At 38.5% G+C, this 20450-nt stretch overlaps 1 protein-coding gene and 1 long non-coding RNA gene across 2 annotated transcripts; both read left to right on the top strand.

Annotated features, from left to right (window-relative positions):
- Window positions 1-671, top strand: LOC113339978. The gene is made up of 2 exons (XR_003355221.1): window positions 1-133; window positions 242-671. It is a non-coding gene; the product is annotated as an uncharacterized LOC113339978 (long non-coding RNA).
- Window positions 672-14739: 14068 nt separating this feature from the next.
- On the top strand, window positions 14740-15556 carry LOC113275805. Its single transcript, XM_026525375.1, has 2 exons — window positions 14740-14976; window positions 15209-15556. Exons 1-2 carry the CDS (start codon window positions 14740-14742, stop codon window positions 15554-15556), a joined length of 585 nt encoding a protein of 194 aa, XP_026381160.1.
- The last annotated feature ends 4894 nt before the right edge of the window (window positions 15557-20450 follow it).

The following is a 20450-nucleotide window of genomic DNA, read 5'->3' as shown; positions in this document are numbered from 1 at the left end:
ACCAAACTCCTATCAAGTTATAGTCTTAATCATCGGTTTTATATTCTTACTTCAATATTCTAAGGATGTCAAAACCCGCGTCTCTGCTTTTTCTTGGTTTCTATCTAGTTTTGGTTATGTCGATGAGTTTTGAGTAAGTTTTTCATTTTCCTTTCCTTTCATCTCTTTTTAGTTATTTCCTCTCTTTAATTTGTTCTGTGTATTAATAATCTTTTCTGTTGCTGTCTTTGTTATGATCCAGAGGTGTGAACGCAGTCGAGTGTGAGGATTTCATTTTACCGCTTCTTGATCCGAATCTTTGTAAGACTACATGTGTGTTATCTTTCAGAAACGACCTTGTGAGTTCCGCGATCATAGGGAATGGCGTATGCGAGTGTTGCCATAATTAAAGTTTCACTATCTGACCATTCCGGTAACCGGCTACGACGACAGTTTGTCTTACGATCGCGTGTGTTCACTTTACAAATAAACTCAAAATGAGAACAACGGTACTTGTTGGTTTATTTTATTTTGTCAGTATTGTACTTCTCTTCAGTAGCATCACGTTTGATGCTATCAGTATTGTACTTCTCTTCATTAGCATCACGTTTGATGCTATGTGTTCAGTTTTTATTGTTATTGGCTTTGGATTGCGGATATTAATATCGTTTTGTGTGTGATTTTGTTTGAAACCTGTAATATTACTAACTAGTACAACCGTTGTCACGGTGGGAAGACCGACCGAAAAAGAATATGAAGATGTGGTTTGTCTGTGATTAATTTTTTTCCGTTTCAAAAAAGTGATATTTTTGTCATGTTGCAGAAAAACTGATACTTTCACCCTGTTTCAGAACAAATGATACTTTTGCCCCGATTCAGAAAAAATAATCCTTTCGCCCTGTTTTCAAAAATGTGATAATTTCTCTCGGTTTTTAAAAAAGTGATATTTTCGCGTCGTTTCAGAAAAATGATACTTTCGTCCCGTTTCAGAAAAAATGATACTTTCACCCCCGCTTCGGAAAAGTGATACTTTTGCCACGTTTTAGAAAAAGTGATATCACTTTTTCCGAAACAGAACGAAAGTATCATTTTTCCCTAAACAGAACGAAAGTATCACTTTTTCCGAAACGAAGCAAAAGTATCATTTTTCCTGAAACGGAGTGAAAGTATCATTTTTCCTGAAACAGAACGTGAAAGTATCATTTTTTTTCTAATTGTAGTTGAACGAAACATGCGAGACGCTAAAAGCATCCGTTTCTGTTGCAATTGCAGGCCTCTGCATTATTTTTTGTTGCCACAAGGTCTATTCCCAGCACTATGGAAACTATGCAGTGATTTTCCGGAGGAGAACAACATACTTGCCCTCCAGCACCATCCAGTGCTCTGTTGGTTTCTCAACGTTTCAGCAGCCAGCAGTCAAATTCCATGACAAGCGCACTTCCTGGGGAGTCATCAACGTTAACTGAATCTAACACCTCAAGATGCGAGAGCAGTAATCAGCGCACAAAACCTACACTCTCATCATCTGGAAGCAGTATTGAGCGCTCGAGTTCTACGTTAACAAAGGCAAGCTGCCAATGTTGAAGCTGATCATATGTGACGATTCCAACTTCAGTATAAAAAAATAAGCGGCCAAGCAGTATCCTGCCTCATGAATATCATGTTCAATGGCATAATTCGACAGATGAGGCCATTTTTTAACAAAAGAGATGATTTTGTAGAATGTTACAACTACAAGCGGACACGACATTTTATTATCTTCTCCAGTTAGATTGAAAGGTACTGTTTGTCCTATCATCTAACTAGCCGCGAGTCCAGTTTTTGTTCTTCAATTGTACATAATTTCGAAATGCTGGTGTACGGTGTGGGGATTTTGATACCCAAAGTTCATGCAGTGCAACCACTCCATTCCTCCATGGAAGTTCTAATTCTAAGAAATTGATGGAACATCTCAAGGTTAATACAGGCATCAAACAATGAATAAGGCTTGGGCTCCACTAACTTGTCCAGCTAACACACCTATAACCCAAAACATATGGGTAATTATGTGACTTACCATTGTTCGATAGGTAGAATAGTGATCCCTAAACTACATCCAAGTAGGAGTTTATTGGGTACTTACGGGTTTGAATCCCTATCATCCCTTATCCATATATTCATTTGAGTACCGAAATTACCATTTTTGATTAAGCTACTGTAATGATTAGTGAGTTAATTAATGATTAGTGAACTTAAAGTAATAAGTTGATTTTTTTTCAAAAGAAGAATTATTGAGAGGGAGAAGAAGAAGATGAACATGATAGTGAAGATTAGGGTTTTGGAAGTAAAAAAATTAGATCTTTTTCTTTAAGAGCCACAACAAGAGTATGATATTTAGGATATCACGGATACTTCAAATTTAGTTGATGGTGCTTGAATTGGCCAAAACATTCCTAAAAAAGAACAATTTACAAATTGATTTCGGTTTGGTTAAAAAAGTTCGTCTACGACATTTGAAGAACAAGTAGCCGAACTCATCTGCAAGTGTAGTTCGGCTAATGTTTCTGAAAACACAGTTATTCGAACTCAGCTTTAATGGAGTTTTTGCTTTCAGAGAAAAGTTCGGCTAGGAAAAAAAAGTTGCGACGTAACGGAACCAAATGTTCGGCTGAGAAGAAAAGTTGCGACGTAACCGAACTAAAAGTTTGGCTGGGATTTTTTTTCGACGTAATCGAAATCAATATATAAATTTTCAGAAAAAAAGTTTGGTTAGGAGAAAAAAATTGCCACGTAACCGAAAAAAAAGTTCGGCTGGGAAAATTTTTTTCTGAGGTAACCGAACTTTTTTCTGAAAGAAAAAACTCCATTAAAGATGAGTTCGGCTAGTTCGACAAACTGTTTCACATAATTCCTAGCCGAACTTCTCTCTGCAACTTCCATTTTCAACTCATTTTTGATGATTACTTCTCATTTTTTCAGCCAAAAACGAATGACAAGTAATGGGTTTGTGAGAATATCCTTGTCAATGATTTAAATTAATCTATATATGGAGGTGGTGGTGGTTGATGGTGGTGGGCAGCGGTGGTGGGAGGAGATGGTTATATATATATATATATATATATATTATTGGGTTGATTTTAAATTAAATTAGGTTAAGGGTAGGTTAGAAATTTCCACACTTTAGGACACCCCTTATAAGTATAGGGTGGACATTCCTATCACAAAATAGTCCCCCACCAAAATGGGCTAGTCCCCAAAAAATCGTTTCAAATATATCCTTATACAACAATAAATATATCCCTACTTTTTAATAACCTTATCCATTTAAAATTGGATTACTTTAATATCTTCACTCATATAGTAATATTTTTATTTGTTTCAAAATAGAACAAATTTCTTCCTCTAGCACTTCACCACCACCACCAACATTGAACTATCATTGCACTACCACCGTTCAACGACCACCGCCTACCAACATCCACCACCACTCCATCACCACCACCACTACACCACCACCAGTCCACCACTACCACTAGTCTGTCGCCACCATCATTGGTTCAAATATTTTTGTATCAGCAACAGTAGTTGATCCAAATAAAAATAGAATCAAGAGTGAAGTTGATCCAATTTGAAGGATCAACAACAGTAGTTGATCCAAAAAAATAGGATCAACAGTAGAAGTTTATCCAATAAATTACGCTAAATGGATTGGTTTCAATGGTGATGGGAGTCATTGTGTTGGTCTCTTACCGAGGAAGAGTATCATCTAAATCTTGCAAACTCCAAAACCAAATATTTTGTTAGCTAAGAAGAAGAGCGAGAAAAATGCAACTACTAGAGATCCTTGTGCACATGAGTGGACCAATGCAAAGTACTTGGAGGAATCTAAGAAACGTGGTAGGTGTGTTGCGGAGAAAGTCGAAACAAGTGAGCGAGATTTGAAGAAAAAAGTCAGAACACACTGTTCGGTTAGCTCATAAAACATTTCAGGTTACCGAAGCTTTTGATTTAACAAAGAAGAATCCTCAGAGAAGAATTCGGTAAGCCTATCAAAATATTGCGAGCTCACCGAACTGTGCAATTCGGTTACCTGGTAAAATAAGGAGATTGTCGAACTCTTCACTGAAGGATGAAACACAAACTGAACACAAATATGATACACAAACTACTCTAAAACAAACCTAAGAGTGCAGTTATGTGATTTCTGCTTTAAGAGAATGATCTTTCCAACTTGTGGAAAAACAAAATTTTGAGTAGGGGTGCACATACCCTATTCATACCCGTCAATCCTACCCTACCCGCCAGTTTTTTAACCGTATCCAATCCTACCCACTATTTGGCGGGTAGGGTAACGGGCAAATATTTCTCAACCGCCGCTAGATGGGTAGGGTGGCGGGTAAAGCTTGAAATTATCCTGCCCTACCCACCTACCCTCCTATTTATACAACAGTTAATAGTAGTCGTTGATCTTTCTATTATTGATCATCTTTGTCGTTGGTTTTTATTAATCAACTCAACCTAAAAGCTAAATTCATTTTGTTTTCGTTTTCCTCTTCATACTTCTCCGGTTCTCCTCTCCACGCAGAAACTCCCGGAACCCTAGATTGAAAATCTAGTTTGTTTCTCAATAATTAGAAATCACATTCAGAAATCGAAGACGAAACCTTACTCATGGACTCTCTTCTGGGTTGTTTCCGATTCAAAATCTAAGCAACGGTTTGTCAATCGATTCATGGAGATTTAATCTGTAAGTTTACGTCTTATTTTCATAATCAATTTAGTGTTTAATTTTCATTAATTTTGATTTCAGTAGTTTGATTTTACTCTTTTTTTTTCCTTCCAATTTCATGGGTTTTTTCTTTTGCGTGATAAGCCCTAATTCTGTAAAATTGTCCGTCACAGATTTTTCAATGAAGACTTCATCATAAACTCAATCATCGTCATTATCTTCTTCTACATCCCCTTCTACATTTTCATTCGGAACTACCACCTCCATTTCGTATTCCTCACAATTTTATTCATCTGCCCCTTCCACTAGATTATCCTTTGGAACTACAACAACATTTGGTTCATCTGCTGGACCTTCAACAAGTTTCCCTATTACAACCCCTAGCTTTGGAGTCACCTCTGCATCTACCACCATCACACCTGCATTTGGAATTCGTAAAACAGTAGCACCTGCTGGCGGTGGTTCTTCATTGTCTTGTTCAACATCTGCATCCCTAGTTGTGTCTAATGTAGCACCAATGTTCTCTGTTGAGCAGCTCCCTCTACTTCGTCAGCTATGTCGAATGCCGCACCAGCTTTTACTATGCCCTCATTTGGAGCTCCTACTGCTGCTGCTTCAACTACTGTTACTGCTTCTCCAGGTTTCTCGACTTCAAATTTGTTGGTAATCCCTTCATCTGTTGCTTCGACAACATCTACTACTCCTCCCTTTTCTATCATGTCAACTGCTGCCTCTTCTTCTTCACCCATTAGCATTACTATAAAATCAATAGTTTGTATTGGAACCGGTTCAGCATTGTCTCCCACTGCTAGCTTTACACAGCCATCTGTTTCTGCATCAGTAGCACCTGCTGCAACCTCTACTCCAACAACCACCTCATCAATGGCATCTGCTGCTTCTACTACAAATGCAATGACTGGCGCACTCTCTAGCCCTGCACCCGCAAAGCCTGTGTTCTCAGCATCAACAGTCACTACCACAGGTCCAGTTCTGTCAGCAAGTGCAGCGACTGCTACTACTACAAATACAATATCGACTGGCGCATTCTCTAGCCTTGCACCCGCAAAGCTTGTGATCTCAGCATCAAGAGTCACCACCACGGTTCCAGTTCTATCAGCAAATACAACATCTGTTACCCCTGCTACTACTACAAACGCAGTATCGACTCGCGCAGTCTCTAGCCCTCCCGCAAAGCGTATAGTCTCAGCATCAACAGTCACCACCAAGAGTCCAGTTGTGTCGGCAAGTATAGGAACTGCTACCCCTGCTACTACTACAAAAGCAGTATCGGCTGGTGCAGTCTCTAGCCCTGCACCCGCAAAGCCTATAGTCTTAGCATTAGCATCAACAATCACCACCAACGGTCCAGTTCTGTCAGCAAGTACAACAACTGCTACCCTTGCTACTACTACAAATACAGTCTCGACTGCCGCAGTCTCTAGACCTGCACCCGCAAAGCCTATGTCCACCAAGGGTCCAGTTCTGTCAGCAAGGACGGCAACTGCCAAGAGGAGCTCTAAGATGGTTTTCTGTTGCCTGTTTATAAGATATCTGTAGGCAAAAAATTTCTTCAAATGAAAGAAAAAACGGTTATACCCGCCACCCTATCCTATCCGACCCGCCAATTAATGGACCGGGTAGGATATTACCCATTTAATGGCGGGTAGGATAACGAGTAAAAAATTTCTTGCCCGCCAGTTAGCGGGTAGGGTGGCGAAATGGGTCATATCCTACCCACCTTACCCGTTGTGCATCCTTAATTTTGCATCTTCAAAGAAGAATTCGACAACCAACTAAAATATAGAGATCTCGCCGAACTTTATAGTTCGGTGACCAAGTAAATTATAGGAGATGCCGAACGCCTCTCTGAAGACTCAAAATTTGAAACCTGACTCAAAACTTGAAGTTTAGTTATCTGACTAAAACTATCAGATTGCCGAAATATATACTGTAGACATAAATTGGGGCCTTATTTAACAAGGTTGCCGAACCCTTTTACATCTTGGCTAGCCGAACTTTATTCTGTAGTCTTTCATTCAAGATAATGTTGCATGCTACTTATGAACCAAATATAAAATTGAAACAGGAACCCAATTTAAACAAATATAAAAGTGTTATACATACCAAACTCCCCATCTAATTGTTCAATATACACAGAATCCATAACTAAGATTTTTTTTGAAACTACAACCAAATGAAAATAAAAGAAAAGAAGGGATTCAAACACAACCACTACGACGAAGTCTTTTTTTTCCTTGTTGTGGACCCCTATTCAATTGCTTAGACCGACTGTCCTCCCAGCATTATTTGGGAACAATTTCTAGCTTTTCATCTTCTCACTCCTCTCCCTTATCTTCATCCCCTTCTTCCTCTTCCTCTTGTCCTTCTTCTCCCAACTGCTCTTCTTCTACATCTTCAACTTGTTCGCTTTGTTCTTCAACCTCTTCATTTCTAGTGGCTTCATTCCCTTGCTCTTCTTCATCATCAAGAAGGGGATTAAATCTCTTTCCTTTCTTCCTAATGAAAGAAGACCACAATATTAGCTAAACATAATATTTTATTATCAAATAAATCAATAACATGAGATTAAATCAAACACAAGTTGTAAACAGATTAAAGTTCGACAAGCTTACATGAGTTGTGAAATAACCAAACTCAAATTTCGGTTATCTAGCATGAGTTTCGAAGTAATCGAACTACATATTTGGTGTTAACAGACCACAGTTCGGTTACCTATATAATTTATCGAATACACCAAACTCAAATTTCCCATACTAAAGAAGAAGTTCGGTGGGGAAAATCTAGGGTTTTGTTTTGCGAGCAAAACGAACAATATAGTTCAGTTACCTAATTAATTTCTAAATTGCCAAAGTGTTCTTAATATAGAAGGTTCGGTTAAGAAAATCTAGGGTTTTCAAAATTTCTCCTAGCCGAAATGTTTACTGTAACTACCATTTCAATGGGTTTTTATGATTTTTAATCGATTTCTTCAACAAAAAAACGAATTAAAAGGAATGGGTATGAAGGAAATTACATGCGTATTTGCATTTCACTTGAATCAGACTTCTTGGTTGTTGTTGGATGATTGATTTTGCCTATCAAATTTGTTTCAAGTTGTTTTTCAATTGCCAATTCTTTGAGGAGATTTTCTATATTTGCGAGTCTCAGACTCGATCATGGAACTCTTGGAGTTTGCTTGGTACGCATGTTCGGTTTTCTGCTTTGAAATTTTTTCGAATCGACGAAGAAGAGGAAAAAAAAGAAGAACAAGAAGAAAAAATGAATAGGAAAAGTTTTTGAAACTGATTTTAATCGGTTTTATTTTTAGGTTTTAATTTAATGAGTTATATTAGTGGGTAGTGGTTAAATTAGTGAGTTATTAGGATTAATTATAACCTTAATCAGGATAAGGGAAGATTAGTCTTCCATTATATTTTAGGACACCTCTTAGAATGTAGGGTGGACATTCATATCATAAAATAGTCCCCCACCAAAATGCGCTAGTGCCCAAAAAACCGTTCTTACAAAAAGACGTTGGATAGTGGTGGGCCTAAATGGTCCATGCTTTTTTCCATTTTAGGCATATCCTTAAGCAAATGAACTATAATTTTATGTCTTAAGCAAATTAAACATGTCAAAAGCGTTTGATAGAACTGAACGACAATATTATCAATAATATTATGTGAAAACAAAAGCTTGATTTAAATACTATTAAAAAACTTCTCTGCAATGAATGTTGTGAAATTATTGATCGATAAATTAACAATGTTACTATTTTCATTCTACTTAATGGTGCTCTTGCTGATGTTTTCTCACCTCACAGAAGACTGAGATAAGGAGATCCAATTCCACTTATCACTTATGTATGGAATCTTTAGTTTCGGGGAAAATCCCACCTAAAATAATTGTTTTTTCTGGATTAAGAAAGAGAAACTCGGTTACAATCTAATAATACTAAAAAGCCAACTAAGACTCCCGTCACTGGAATTCAAATTTGTGCACCCTTTTAAAATCGAGGTGACATTCTGACCCTCACTATTAGCCGAAGTTATCATAAGTGGTTTTTACCTCTCTTTGGTATTTTATTTTTTCCTAAAGTCTACTTGAAAAAATAAAATTAGTAAACTGCATTGATAGTACTTATGTCTTCTTTACTTTGTGTCTTCATGTTCTTTTCAAATTTAAGTATGCCAGAGTTCAGACGTTAGAAAAAAATGGAAGTGGACATAAAAGATCAAGATATCGAACCAATTTATTTTACTAAGATAATCAAACTTTTATCTATCGTCCAACCTTTGGACAGTGAATACCAAGATTTCGCCAGAAAAGACAATATTATTGATTAAAAGATTTCGTGAGCATATCTTTGCTGTATCAATGGATAAAATTTTCAATGATGATATCTTAGATTATCGATTTACCTAAATATGTTGTCGATTGATGCGTGTCATAACCACAACAAATTAATTAATATTTTTCCACCTAATTAACAAGAAATATAGTGTAGTCAAGTTCGTTCCCATGAGGAGCAAGAGTTTTTAGTTTTTTAATTGTCACAAAAGGGGTTTTTTGTTTTAGATTTTTAAAGCAAAAGAAAGTAAATAAAACAATCAAAAATTTAAGTTGAAATCAATAAGAGAGACTAAATCAAGTAATCCTTCTTCGTTGCAAAACAATGACTTAAGTTATGTTCTTTTCCATTTTTTATTAGTCACATATTATCACCAACCGTAGATATAACAGCTACATTAGTGCTAACCCCTAATTTCTTGTATCACCGGATATGGAAGTTTACGACTACCGAATTCTACTTACCAAACCACCTAGTAGTAGATCACTCAAGATGTAATTTATTTAAACACATTAAGATTTATGAATTTATTAGGTTGATATTCGTAGTTAGACTCTTAGATCAAGGTCTACTTGCTAACGTTTTTTTCGCACACAATTGCTCCACGGAATCCCTCCGCAAGGTCACGTGTTTTCTACTTGTGTAAATAGTCAAGAAACGATTACTTATCCCATAACTTTTACTAGCTTTATATCAATTAAAAAATCAATTTAGTTGGCCACCTAAACGACATATCAATCAAGCACAAACATTCTATTCGTAAAACCAAATGATAATCACGTGAAAAATTCAAAGTAAATTTAAAACAAAACTCAAAGCATGTTAAGAACTAGGAATTCATCCCCAATCAATTAGAAAATTAGCTACTCATGTTTTTGAAATTCACACAAATAATTAAAAGAAGAATTTTGAAGTTCTTACAAATAATTAAAAGAGGAATTTTGAAAAGAAAGCAAAAATACAAGTGTTGTGTGTGTAGAGGTACAGAAATGTGTAGAGAAAAGTAGAGAACTTCTCTATTTATAAGCTTTAATTTGCTTGCAATTCTCTTAGGAGTAGAATCTCTTTCCCATTATAAGTCTTCTTTCCAAGTCCTTGTCTTTGTAAAATTCATCCATCTCCTCTTTCCAAATTTAAGTCCAATTCCTCCAACCCATGAGTCTAGAAAATTCTTCTCAAATTGGGTCGCCGGAAAATCACTTGTACCACCAGAATTCGGCCTAAAAGCTCTATGACGATCACCTGAGATTCTGTCTCTGGCAAATGAATATTTCGTTACAGGACTTTAAAGTTAACAGCTGACCTAACGGTCTTTTGTTAATCACCTGGGTCAAGGAAGGGTAGTCAGCCACTGAGTTAGCTGTCTTACTTGGTCTTGCTGGGTCTTACTCAGCCTGGATCGGTGAGGTTTACCGAGTCTCTGAGTTAACTCGGCAACATAGAAATCTGGCATGGTTCTGTTTGAATTCTTGTCAATTCCCGGCCAATTTCAGGCCTCAATTTTTGATCTTCTCCTGTTAAGAACTTAGCATACATGTATTGTAGCTTCAATACAGCATTTCATTGACACTTCCAGCTTCTCAACTGACACCAGCATCTTGTCTTGACTGCATCCTGCATCTGAGCTTAAATTGCAAACCCCATCTTTACAGCTCCACCACTTGCTCTTCTCAGCTTCAAATTACCACCAGATTTTTTATCCCAATTGCATGTTCTTGATTCACTGCAGCACAAACTCCACCATTGTAACCCATATCAGCTCAATTCTTCCTTCATTCCTGTACTGCAAAATCACCAACCATGATCACCAACACCCGTTGCTGCAGTTTCTGAGACAAACCTACTTCTCTTGTCACTTCAAACCACCATTCTTAACACAGAAGCATCTCCATCAGATTTTATTGATTTTCCGGCCTCAAAACCCATTTTAATCTCCATTTTAACATCCACCAACAGCAACACTATTCTTCGTTCTTCTGCTTCCTTTCTTCTCAGAGATTCATACAACAACTCTGTGTACTTCTCAATCTTGAGTTCATCAGCAAACCCATCTCTCAATTTCTTCTCTGTATTAACTAACAGTAGCAGCTCTCAGATCTCCTTTCTCTTGTTCATCGAATCGTCTCCATAATTGCTTTTCGATCTGATTGCAGCTTCTATTTCAAATCCAAGAGCAGAATCATCTCGCAATCTTACTTCATCTTCCCTGAAGTTCATCTCCACTTCTCTCAATTTCTCGACATGTTATAACAGCAGCAGCTGCGTTGCTTTTCTTCGTTTCTCAATTTCAGGGGAAGCTGGTAAACAAATGAATGACAGAATTGTTTCTCTCGAAATAGGGTTCAGGTCAATCATTGGGGTGGATTTAGTCACCCAACTGTGTAAGAACCACCCAGCTAGCACAGTTACGTACACCCATACTTAGGATTAGGGACACCCTCTTATTAGATAAGGGCCATCCTGACTAGCAACCCCTTTACCGCTGCTGGCTACCGTTAATCATTCTTCCGAAAGAGAGTTGCCCCTTGACATGTGGTCGGGATCCCTATAATGTCCGCAGTGAAATGACCTCTTTACCCTTTCGTCTCAAATTGAATGATTTCTTCTTCTTTTCCTCCATGTGACTCAAGAGTACCTAAATACTCAAAAACAAACGTAAAATACATAAATTCACAAGAAAATAGCAAAGAAAGCATAAACAATAGATAATAAATAGGGTGTATTCCACACCTATCGAATTCCCCCACACTTAGACTTTGCTAGTCCTCGAGCAAACTAAACCAAATACATACAACTCCATTTCATCGAGAATATGGTTAAACTTAGCGTGTATAACAAGCCTTTAAACCCCTAGGTGTCCCTAGTGGACGAGTTATAATCTCGTGAGGGCTTACTAGAGATATACCCACAAATCCTACTCCAACTTCAAAACGTTCCAGCATCGCAAGCATCCAAAGAGCTATGAGGACATACAATTTCTACATGCTAGTAATAAGAAGTTAGAAATACTAAAGAACATGTTCTCATTCGTAAATGTTGAGTGAGAAATAACCACATTCATAATGAGAAAACGCGTGTTTGAGAGGGATTAATAAGCATTTCGCCTCGACTTCTGCCCCACCAAAAAGGGTTTTATAAAATTGCACTCAAAAACACGCACTTTTACGGTTCTCACATGTGTGCAGGTAGGAATGAAAAGAGAATTGCTGCAACACGTTGAATTGTGGGAAGGACAACTTTCGAGATATTTTAAAAACCCACATCTTTTAACGTTTTGAAAAAACCATTTTTCTGACGATCTCTAAGAAAGGTAATCAACCACTATTATCGAGGATGAGATTACTTACTCACCTTCACATCCGATTGGATCGATGATTACACCACTCTCACAGCATCCAATAGAAACGTCTTTCGCTCCTCGTCTTCATCTTCTTGGTCTTCGGCTTCGGATTCAACTATTGATGATAAACTCTCGAACTTCGTAGATCCTTGACAATTTGTAACTCTTTACCTTAAATCCTTGTCGCTTGAAACTTCCTTATAGATATTCCTTCCCCATGGCTTATTAAATAAAAAATAAAAACAATGATAAATTTTTCTCTTGTCTCATATTTTTTTCTTTTCTTTTTATTTTTATTTTCATTTTCTTTTATGAAGACAAGAGAAGTAAAAAAAAGTGTAAATAAAACAAACCGTGGACGTGGGAGAAGTATTTTACCGCTTGGTTCTTCACAACTTGTATCGTCTCGAAATCATAAACTTCAATAATACTCACCTTTTGCTTTTCTTTGCTCTTGTAAATATAAGTCTTCAACTTGGATATAAAATTACGCTCCTTATATGTAAGTCTTCAACATGTATATAAAAATCCTGCTCATTGTATGTTGCTTTACTTGAATATGAAATTTGCTCTTTTTTCTTGTATTGTTTCTTGTAAACCTTAAACGTCTTCAATTTTCCTTCGAACTTGTGATACTCCACTTGTTGATGATGACGGTGTTTCTATGGACCCGTTGTTGTCGAGAGAATGGTGCTAACTGCAAATCGAACTACAAGAAGGAGGCTTTCATCTATAGACGTCACCCTCATGATTGACAAAATTAGAGAGATCAAAAATAGTGCTGAAAATTGGTGTGAAGTTGGGTAGCTCACAATTCTACCCGGAATTATGTACTGTCACACACTCAAAAGAAAGCTATTTAGTCAGCTACAAAGAATTTCTGGTTGGTGCCTCACATGATATAAATACGGGTAGTCTCAACTAACGATTGATCAACAACACTTCCAAGTTTAGTTATGTTGGTCAGAATTTTCTATGTAAACATACCTAGAAGTATGCTAGTAACTCTAAAATCTTTACAATTTGGAGGTTTTATGCAATTTAAAAAAAACAAAAATGCTTAACCACTCCCCCACACTTAAACCTTACATTGTCCTCAATGTAATTGAATCGTCTTAGTAAAGTCAAGATGGGAAATCCTAACATGGAACAACGAAAATAAATAAATATACAGAACAAAAAGCAAAAGGATAAGAAATACAAAACCAATGGGTTGCCTCCCATGAAGCGCTTGTTTTAAAGTCGTCGGCTCGACTTGTCTGGGTTATCTTAGATCATGCAGTTTATAAATCTATGGGCCTCTCCACTCATTGAAAATTGGTTTTGAGTTGGATGACCGCAAAATTTCACTTGGTATCAGAGCAGGCTATCTGTGACGAGTCATTTGACCGCACCTTTACTCCGCGTCACCCGATTTATTTTCCATGTGTTAGACCCAACGAGACTACATGTAAGGGGACGTATTGAGATTATAGTCCCACATTATCTGGGTTATTTAAGATCCTGTGGTTTATAACTCTATGAGCCTCTCCATTCTTTTCCAATATATAAATTGGAATTATAGGATAGATATGATAATGAAGAAAACACGTTCTTATTCTCTAATATCATTTTTTTTCATTATTATTTTGCATCATTCAACTACCCACATTAAGACTAAGACCACTCCCATATAATGAAATGGGGATAAGTCAATTGGTTGCCTGCTATTATATCCAAAACGGAAAAGAAGAAAAATAACAATTTTTTCTCCTTTTTTTACTGTATGCATAAGTCGAGCAGGGGATAATGATTAATCTGTGGTATTTTATCGGCTAAAAAAATCAGTCTTAATGGACGTTGAGCGCATTTTGTACCAAAAGGAAAAGCAACAAAAAAGAACTTCATCTCTCGGTAACTGCATAAGCTACGACTCACCTCAGTTTGCAGGAAGTTTGTAATAGACCGTATATTGACCATTTATTGGGTCACGGTATTTTAGGAAACCATGTAAGACATATATATTCTAGTTTTATGGAATAATAATAATTAAGGGAAAAACCCTAAACTCATTATCCTCGGACATGGTATCAATAGCCAAAACTTGATCCATCTTATTCTTTTTCTTCTCTAACAATTTCAATGGCGGGTGATAAGAAAACCCTCTATCCGGCCTTTACCGTCACCAACATCAAAAACCTCATACCCATTTTTTTAGACATCAAACAAGATGAATACTCTTCATGGGTTTTCTTGTTCAAACTACATCTTCAAGCACACAATCTAATGTTTCTCAAAGATGCATCAACCCCGCCGTCGGACCTAGATGCTTCTAATGTTCTTCAATTGGATGCTCTCTGCCGCTAATGGATGTTCTCCACCATGGACAAAGATTTGATGCTTACTGTTCTCAAATCCGGAAACACATCAAAAGAGATTTGGGATCATCTCCAACGTCTTTTTCAAGACAACAAAGGTAGTCGTGCCGCAACCCTTGAGGGTAAGTTTGTAAACTTAAAATTTATTGATTGTAATGATGTGGATGATTACTGTGATAAGCTAAAGGCGCTTGCAAATCGATTAAGTGACCTTGATTTTCCCATGAACGATAAACGATTGGTAATACAACTTGTGAATGGACTTCCGGAGGAAAATAATACCGTCGCTTCTTTCATTCAACAATCGATGCCATCTTTTGACACTGCTCGATCTCAACTACGTACCGAGGAGATTTGACGCGATCAACAAGCTTCTTCTGGCTCAAACACAACACTCACCACTGCCCATCGTCCCCTGTTGCTGCTGCAATACATCGTTTCTCTCTGACGAACATCATTTCTCTTCTCCTCAGTTGGATCGCACAGCAACACTGCTGCCAACCCCTGTCATCCCAATGCGGCCAAGCCCAGGTCCTCCAACAGCCTACTCGCCTAACTGGGCTCCTCACTGGAACAGTTCATCCACATCCCATTCACCGAACTGGGCTCCCCACTGGAATGCCCCACCGAGCCCATTCCCAACTGTACCGAGCTGGGCTTCTCAGCAGCACCCTTCTCTTCGAGGACGAGGCCGTCAGTCCCGTGGGCGAGGCAGTGGCGTGGACGCAGCCCATGAACAACCCGTTCACCGCAAGCGTATGTTACTCCCACCACGGAATATCTACAACCAACGGATATTGCCGAAGCATACAGCTCCATGAGCCTTCGAACGCCTGATGATGATTTCTATATGGACACCGGTGCAACATCACACATCACGTCTGACCCAGGTGCTTTACAAAACGTCTCTCATTCTAGCAGTGTTCGTTCTATTGTGGTAGGAAACGGCAATAACATTCCAGTTTCTTCTAGTGGTTCTAAGTTTCTAAATCTTCCATCCCATTCTCTTGTTCTCAGAGATACTCTTGTTGTACCTTCCATCATCAAAAACTTGATCTCTGTTCGTAAGTTTACCAGTGATAATCATGTGTCTGTTGAGTTTGATCCTTATGGTTTTTCTGTGAAGGATCTGAGTTCGAGGAAGACTATCCTGCGCTGTGATATTTCTGGGGAGATCTATCCTATAACTCCCTCTGCCGTGTCCACCACACTTTCGCCATCTCCGCAACATCTTTCTTTTTCCGTCTGTTATCCTCACATTTGGCATCGTTGCCTTGGTCATACCGGCAAGGTTGTCTTAGATATTTTACTATCCAAGTCTTTTATTCAATGTAATAAAGATCATTCTCCTGATCTGTGTCATTCTTGTCAAGTTAGCAAACATGTTCGTCTCTCTTTTCATGACTCTCAGTCTAATAGTATTGCTCCTTTTGATATTATTCATAGTGATTTATGGACGTTACTGTTAAATATAGATACGGGTTTTTGATATTATCTCCTTTTATTGGATGATTTCAAAAAAATTATTTATGGGTGTTTCCTCTAATACTAAAATCCCAAGTTTACACCAAATTTCTAGAATTTCGAACCTTTGTTCAGACACAATTTGAGCGTCCCATTAAATCTTTCCAATGCGATATGGGTCACGAATTTGACAACTCATCTTTTCACTACTTTGCTAATCAAAATGGCTTGGTTTTTCGTTTCTCTTGTCCTCACACTTCCTCTCAAAATGGTAAGGCCGAATGCATGATTCGGCGTATCAATGATATCACTCGTAGTCTAATGTCCCATGCTTCCGTTCCCCCAAAATATTGGGCTCATTCACTTCTTATGGTAGTCTATCTTCACAACATACTCCCAACTAAAATTCTCCACTTCCGATCTCCTGCATCAATTCTCCACAAACGACAACCTACATATCATCATCTTCGAACTTTTGGTTGTCTTTGCTACCCCAATCTCTCTTCCACAACACCGCACAAACTCGCTCCACCAGATGTATATTCCTTGGTTTTCCACCTAATCATCGTGGATATCGTTGTCTTGACGTTGCCACAAAGAAATTTATTATCTCCAGACATGTCACCTTTGATTAAAATGTCTTCCCCTTTTCAGAATCATCTTCTCCAGGTCTGTCACCCTCTTCCGACCAAACACAGTCTCCCATCTATCATCTCTTGCGGTCACTGACGCAACTTTCCGCCTACCCGTCTGCTGCTGGTCCACCGACCAACACTTCCACTTCCCCTCCTACTCTGTACACACCCCCTCATCGGCGTGTCAACTCCTCATTGGTCTCGCCTACTCCACTTGCTTCTTCTTCTGCCAGTCCACTGCCATCAACGTCAGGTTCTTCAGTCCCCATCCATTCTTCACTAGTGTCAACTCCTACTCCTCCAGCTGATGCCCCGTCGACAAAACCAACCACTCGTGGTTCTCGTGGCATTTTCAGTCCCATCCAGCGGCTCAATCTTAATTTCCAGCATGACTCTTCCATTTCCCCACTTCCACGCTCTCACCTCCATGCCCTTAGAGATCCAAACTGGAATCCTGCCATGAAGGATGAATACACTGCTATGATGGACACACATACCTGGGATCTGGTCCCTTGCCCTAGTAACGCTCATATCATTCGATCGATGTGGTTATTTCGTCACAAGTTTAATTCGGATGGCACCCTACAACGTTACAAGGCACGACTAGTAGCTAATGAAAAATCTCAGCAGGTTGGAGTTGATTTTTTTGAGACGTTTAGTCCGGTTGTTAAACCTGCGACCATACGTACTGTACTCAGCATAGCCATTTCACGGTCCTGGTGTATTCATCAGTTGGACGTCAAGAATGCTTTTCTTCACGGTGACTTGGCCGAAACCGTCTATATGCATCAACCACCAGGTTTTGTTGATTCTGCTCATCCTGACTATGTATGTCGCCTTCGACGGTCTCTTTATGGCCTCAAGCAGGCTCCTCGAGCATGGTTTCAGCGTGTTGCACGTTTTATTATTGGTTGTGGTTTTCGTGGCAGTGTTTGTGATCCGTCTTTGTTTGTTTATAACTCTGGTTCGGAGACTGCATACTTATTACTGTACGTGGATGATATTGTGCTCACTGCTTCTACGGATGCTCTTCTAAATCGTTTCATTGCTTTGATGAAACGAGAATTTTCTATGACTGACCTCGGTCCGTTACACCAATTTCTGGGTATTACTGTGACACGCTCGGCTTCGGGATTATTTTTGTCTCAGTCTTCTTATGCACATGATATTATTGCTCGTGCCTCTATGACAAACTGTAATCCAGTAGCTACTCCAGTCGACACACAATCCAAGCTGAGCGCTGCATCCGGCCCCGCAATTAAAGATCCGACGTTATATAGAAGTCTGACTGGTGCTCTTCAATATCTGACTTTCACTCGTCCGGATATCTCCTATGCAGTTCAGCAGGTTTTTTTATTTATGCATGATCCTAGAGAGCCTCATATGCATGCCCTAAAACGCATTCTCAGGTATCTTCAGGGTACTAGTGATCACGGCCTATTCCTCTCGGTTTCAACTGTTACTGGTCTGACTGCATATTCTGACGCTGACTGGGCGGGTTACCCGGATTCTCGACGGTCAACATCCGGATACTGCATTTTTCTTGGCAATAACCTGATCTCTTGGTCTTCTAAACGACAGGCTACTGTGTCCCGTTCTAGTGCAGAGGCGGAATACCGGGGGGTCGCTAATGCTGTTGCTGAGACCACTTGGTTATGCAACTTACTTCTCGAGCTCCACATTCCTCTACGGCGTGCAACTATTTTTTACTGTGATAACGTCAGTGCGGTGTACATGTCTGGGGATCCTGTTCAGCACCAACGCACCAAACATGTGATTGATATTCATTTTGTCCGAGAATGTGTACGTATTGGTGATATTCATGTTTTGCACATTCCATCCGACAGCCAATATGCAAATATCTTTACCAAGGGTCTACCACGAGTTTTATTTATTCGTTTTCGTTCTAGTCTAAACGTTTGCTCCTCTTCCGTTTCGACTAAGGGGGTGTAATAGACCGTATATTGACCATTTATTGGGTCACGGTATGTTGGGAACCATGTTTATATATTCTAGTTTTATGGAATAATAAGAATTAAGGGGAAAACCCTAAACTCATTATCCTCCGACAGTTTGAATCGCATTGACTGGTTGAGGACAGCTTGCTTTTCTGGCCAGATTCTGACCGGTCCATAATCTGAATAAAGAGTTCAATGAAAATTTAACAACACAATGAGTCAAAGGAAATGAGCATAACCCAATTAACTAAATGACAAAATCTAATCATACTAAACCTTGAACGGTGCTCAAAATTATCTCAGGGAGCAGCCTCACATTTAGGGTGTGATTTAAGGGCAGCAACTTCACATTCAACTCTGTTTGTACTCTCCATTTCAGATGGCGTTTTACAGAAACACCCTAATATAATTCGAAGTTCTTTAGAACGATAACAGTTCGACCACCAATACGGTTTTAAGTATAACTACTCAAGTTACTTACTACATACCTTCAGATGAAAACATGAGTTGTGCAATCATTAAGAAAATACCAAACCCAAAACACCAACTTACATGGTTAGATAGCATTTATTTGAAATTCGCAACCCCACTTTTTCTATAGTTAATAAGTAGAGTGAAAATGAAGTACTATACCGGGAATTACTATGTGTATGTCCCCAAACAACAACTATACTTAGAATATAGAGATTTAGCTGATGTAGATTGTGAAACCACAAGTGGTTCGCCGCCGATTTACTATATCAGATATTCTGCATGAATATAAAACAACAGGAGTTCGATGTAATCGTTTCTTCTTTACCTGGGTCTGTAAACTGTAATTTATGAACATAGTATGATAGCTACTATACCACCATAATGAGGACATACAATAAGGGAAACTTCCAATATGCATTAATAAGTTAAAGTCGCGGCAAGTTTAATTGGAAATTACCTGAGATTCGCAATTTTAAGTTCATGCATATGTTAAGGATGGCCATCGGGGCTCTAAAGTAGCTGTTTGTTTGTTATGATTTTTTACGAACCAAAAACTTCTGAATTTAAACACTCTAAAAGTTAGGAAAACATAATGGTTAATAAGACTGGAAACGATACATGTATAATGGACACAGAGTAACCATCCAAAGTGGCGACTGCCGCGTTCACCTAAGGAGGACGCTCTTTTAGCAGTTTGATGGCTGGAACATGGATTTGATAGTGGTCAGACGTGATTTCTCCATAGAGTACAAACTTCCCTCTCGGATTTGTTTGATACGATGTGTAACTCCTCTCCTATATTACCAAATCTGTGGTGCATTAAAATTTCAAAAAAAAAGAAAAAAAAGAGGAGAGCAAATGGGAGAACAACCTAGGTTTCTACCTGCTCATCGACAATAACAAAATCCACACCGGTAATGTTGTTGGTGCACATAAAGTGAAACTTTTCCCATTTCCTAGTGAACTGTGACGACACATGATTTTGTAACTGTTTTTTGTAGAATGTTAAAGGGCCTACCGTAGACCTTCATGTCACCTAGCATGCCATATCAAGGGCTTCAAAAGCTTAGCTAACTTGACTACCTGAGAAACACTCAAGTTTTGCAGAGTAAAATTCTTTTGTCTAGGACGTTTTTCTCTACGTGTAAAAAATATTTCTTTATTGTACAATATGAAAGGGAGGC

The sequence above is a fragment of the Papaver somniferum genome, chromosome 1 (genome assembly GCF_003573695.1).
Source record: "Papaver somniferum cultivar HN1 chromosome 1, ASM357369v1, whole genome shotgun sequence".
Classification (NCBI taxonomy): Eukaryota; Viridiplantae; Streptophyta; class Magnoliopsida; order Ranunculales; family Papaveraceae; genus Papaver; species Papaver somniferum.
This window is presented reverse-complemented; position numbering and strand designations above follow the sequence as displayed.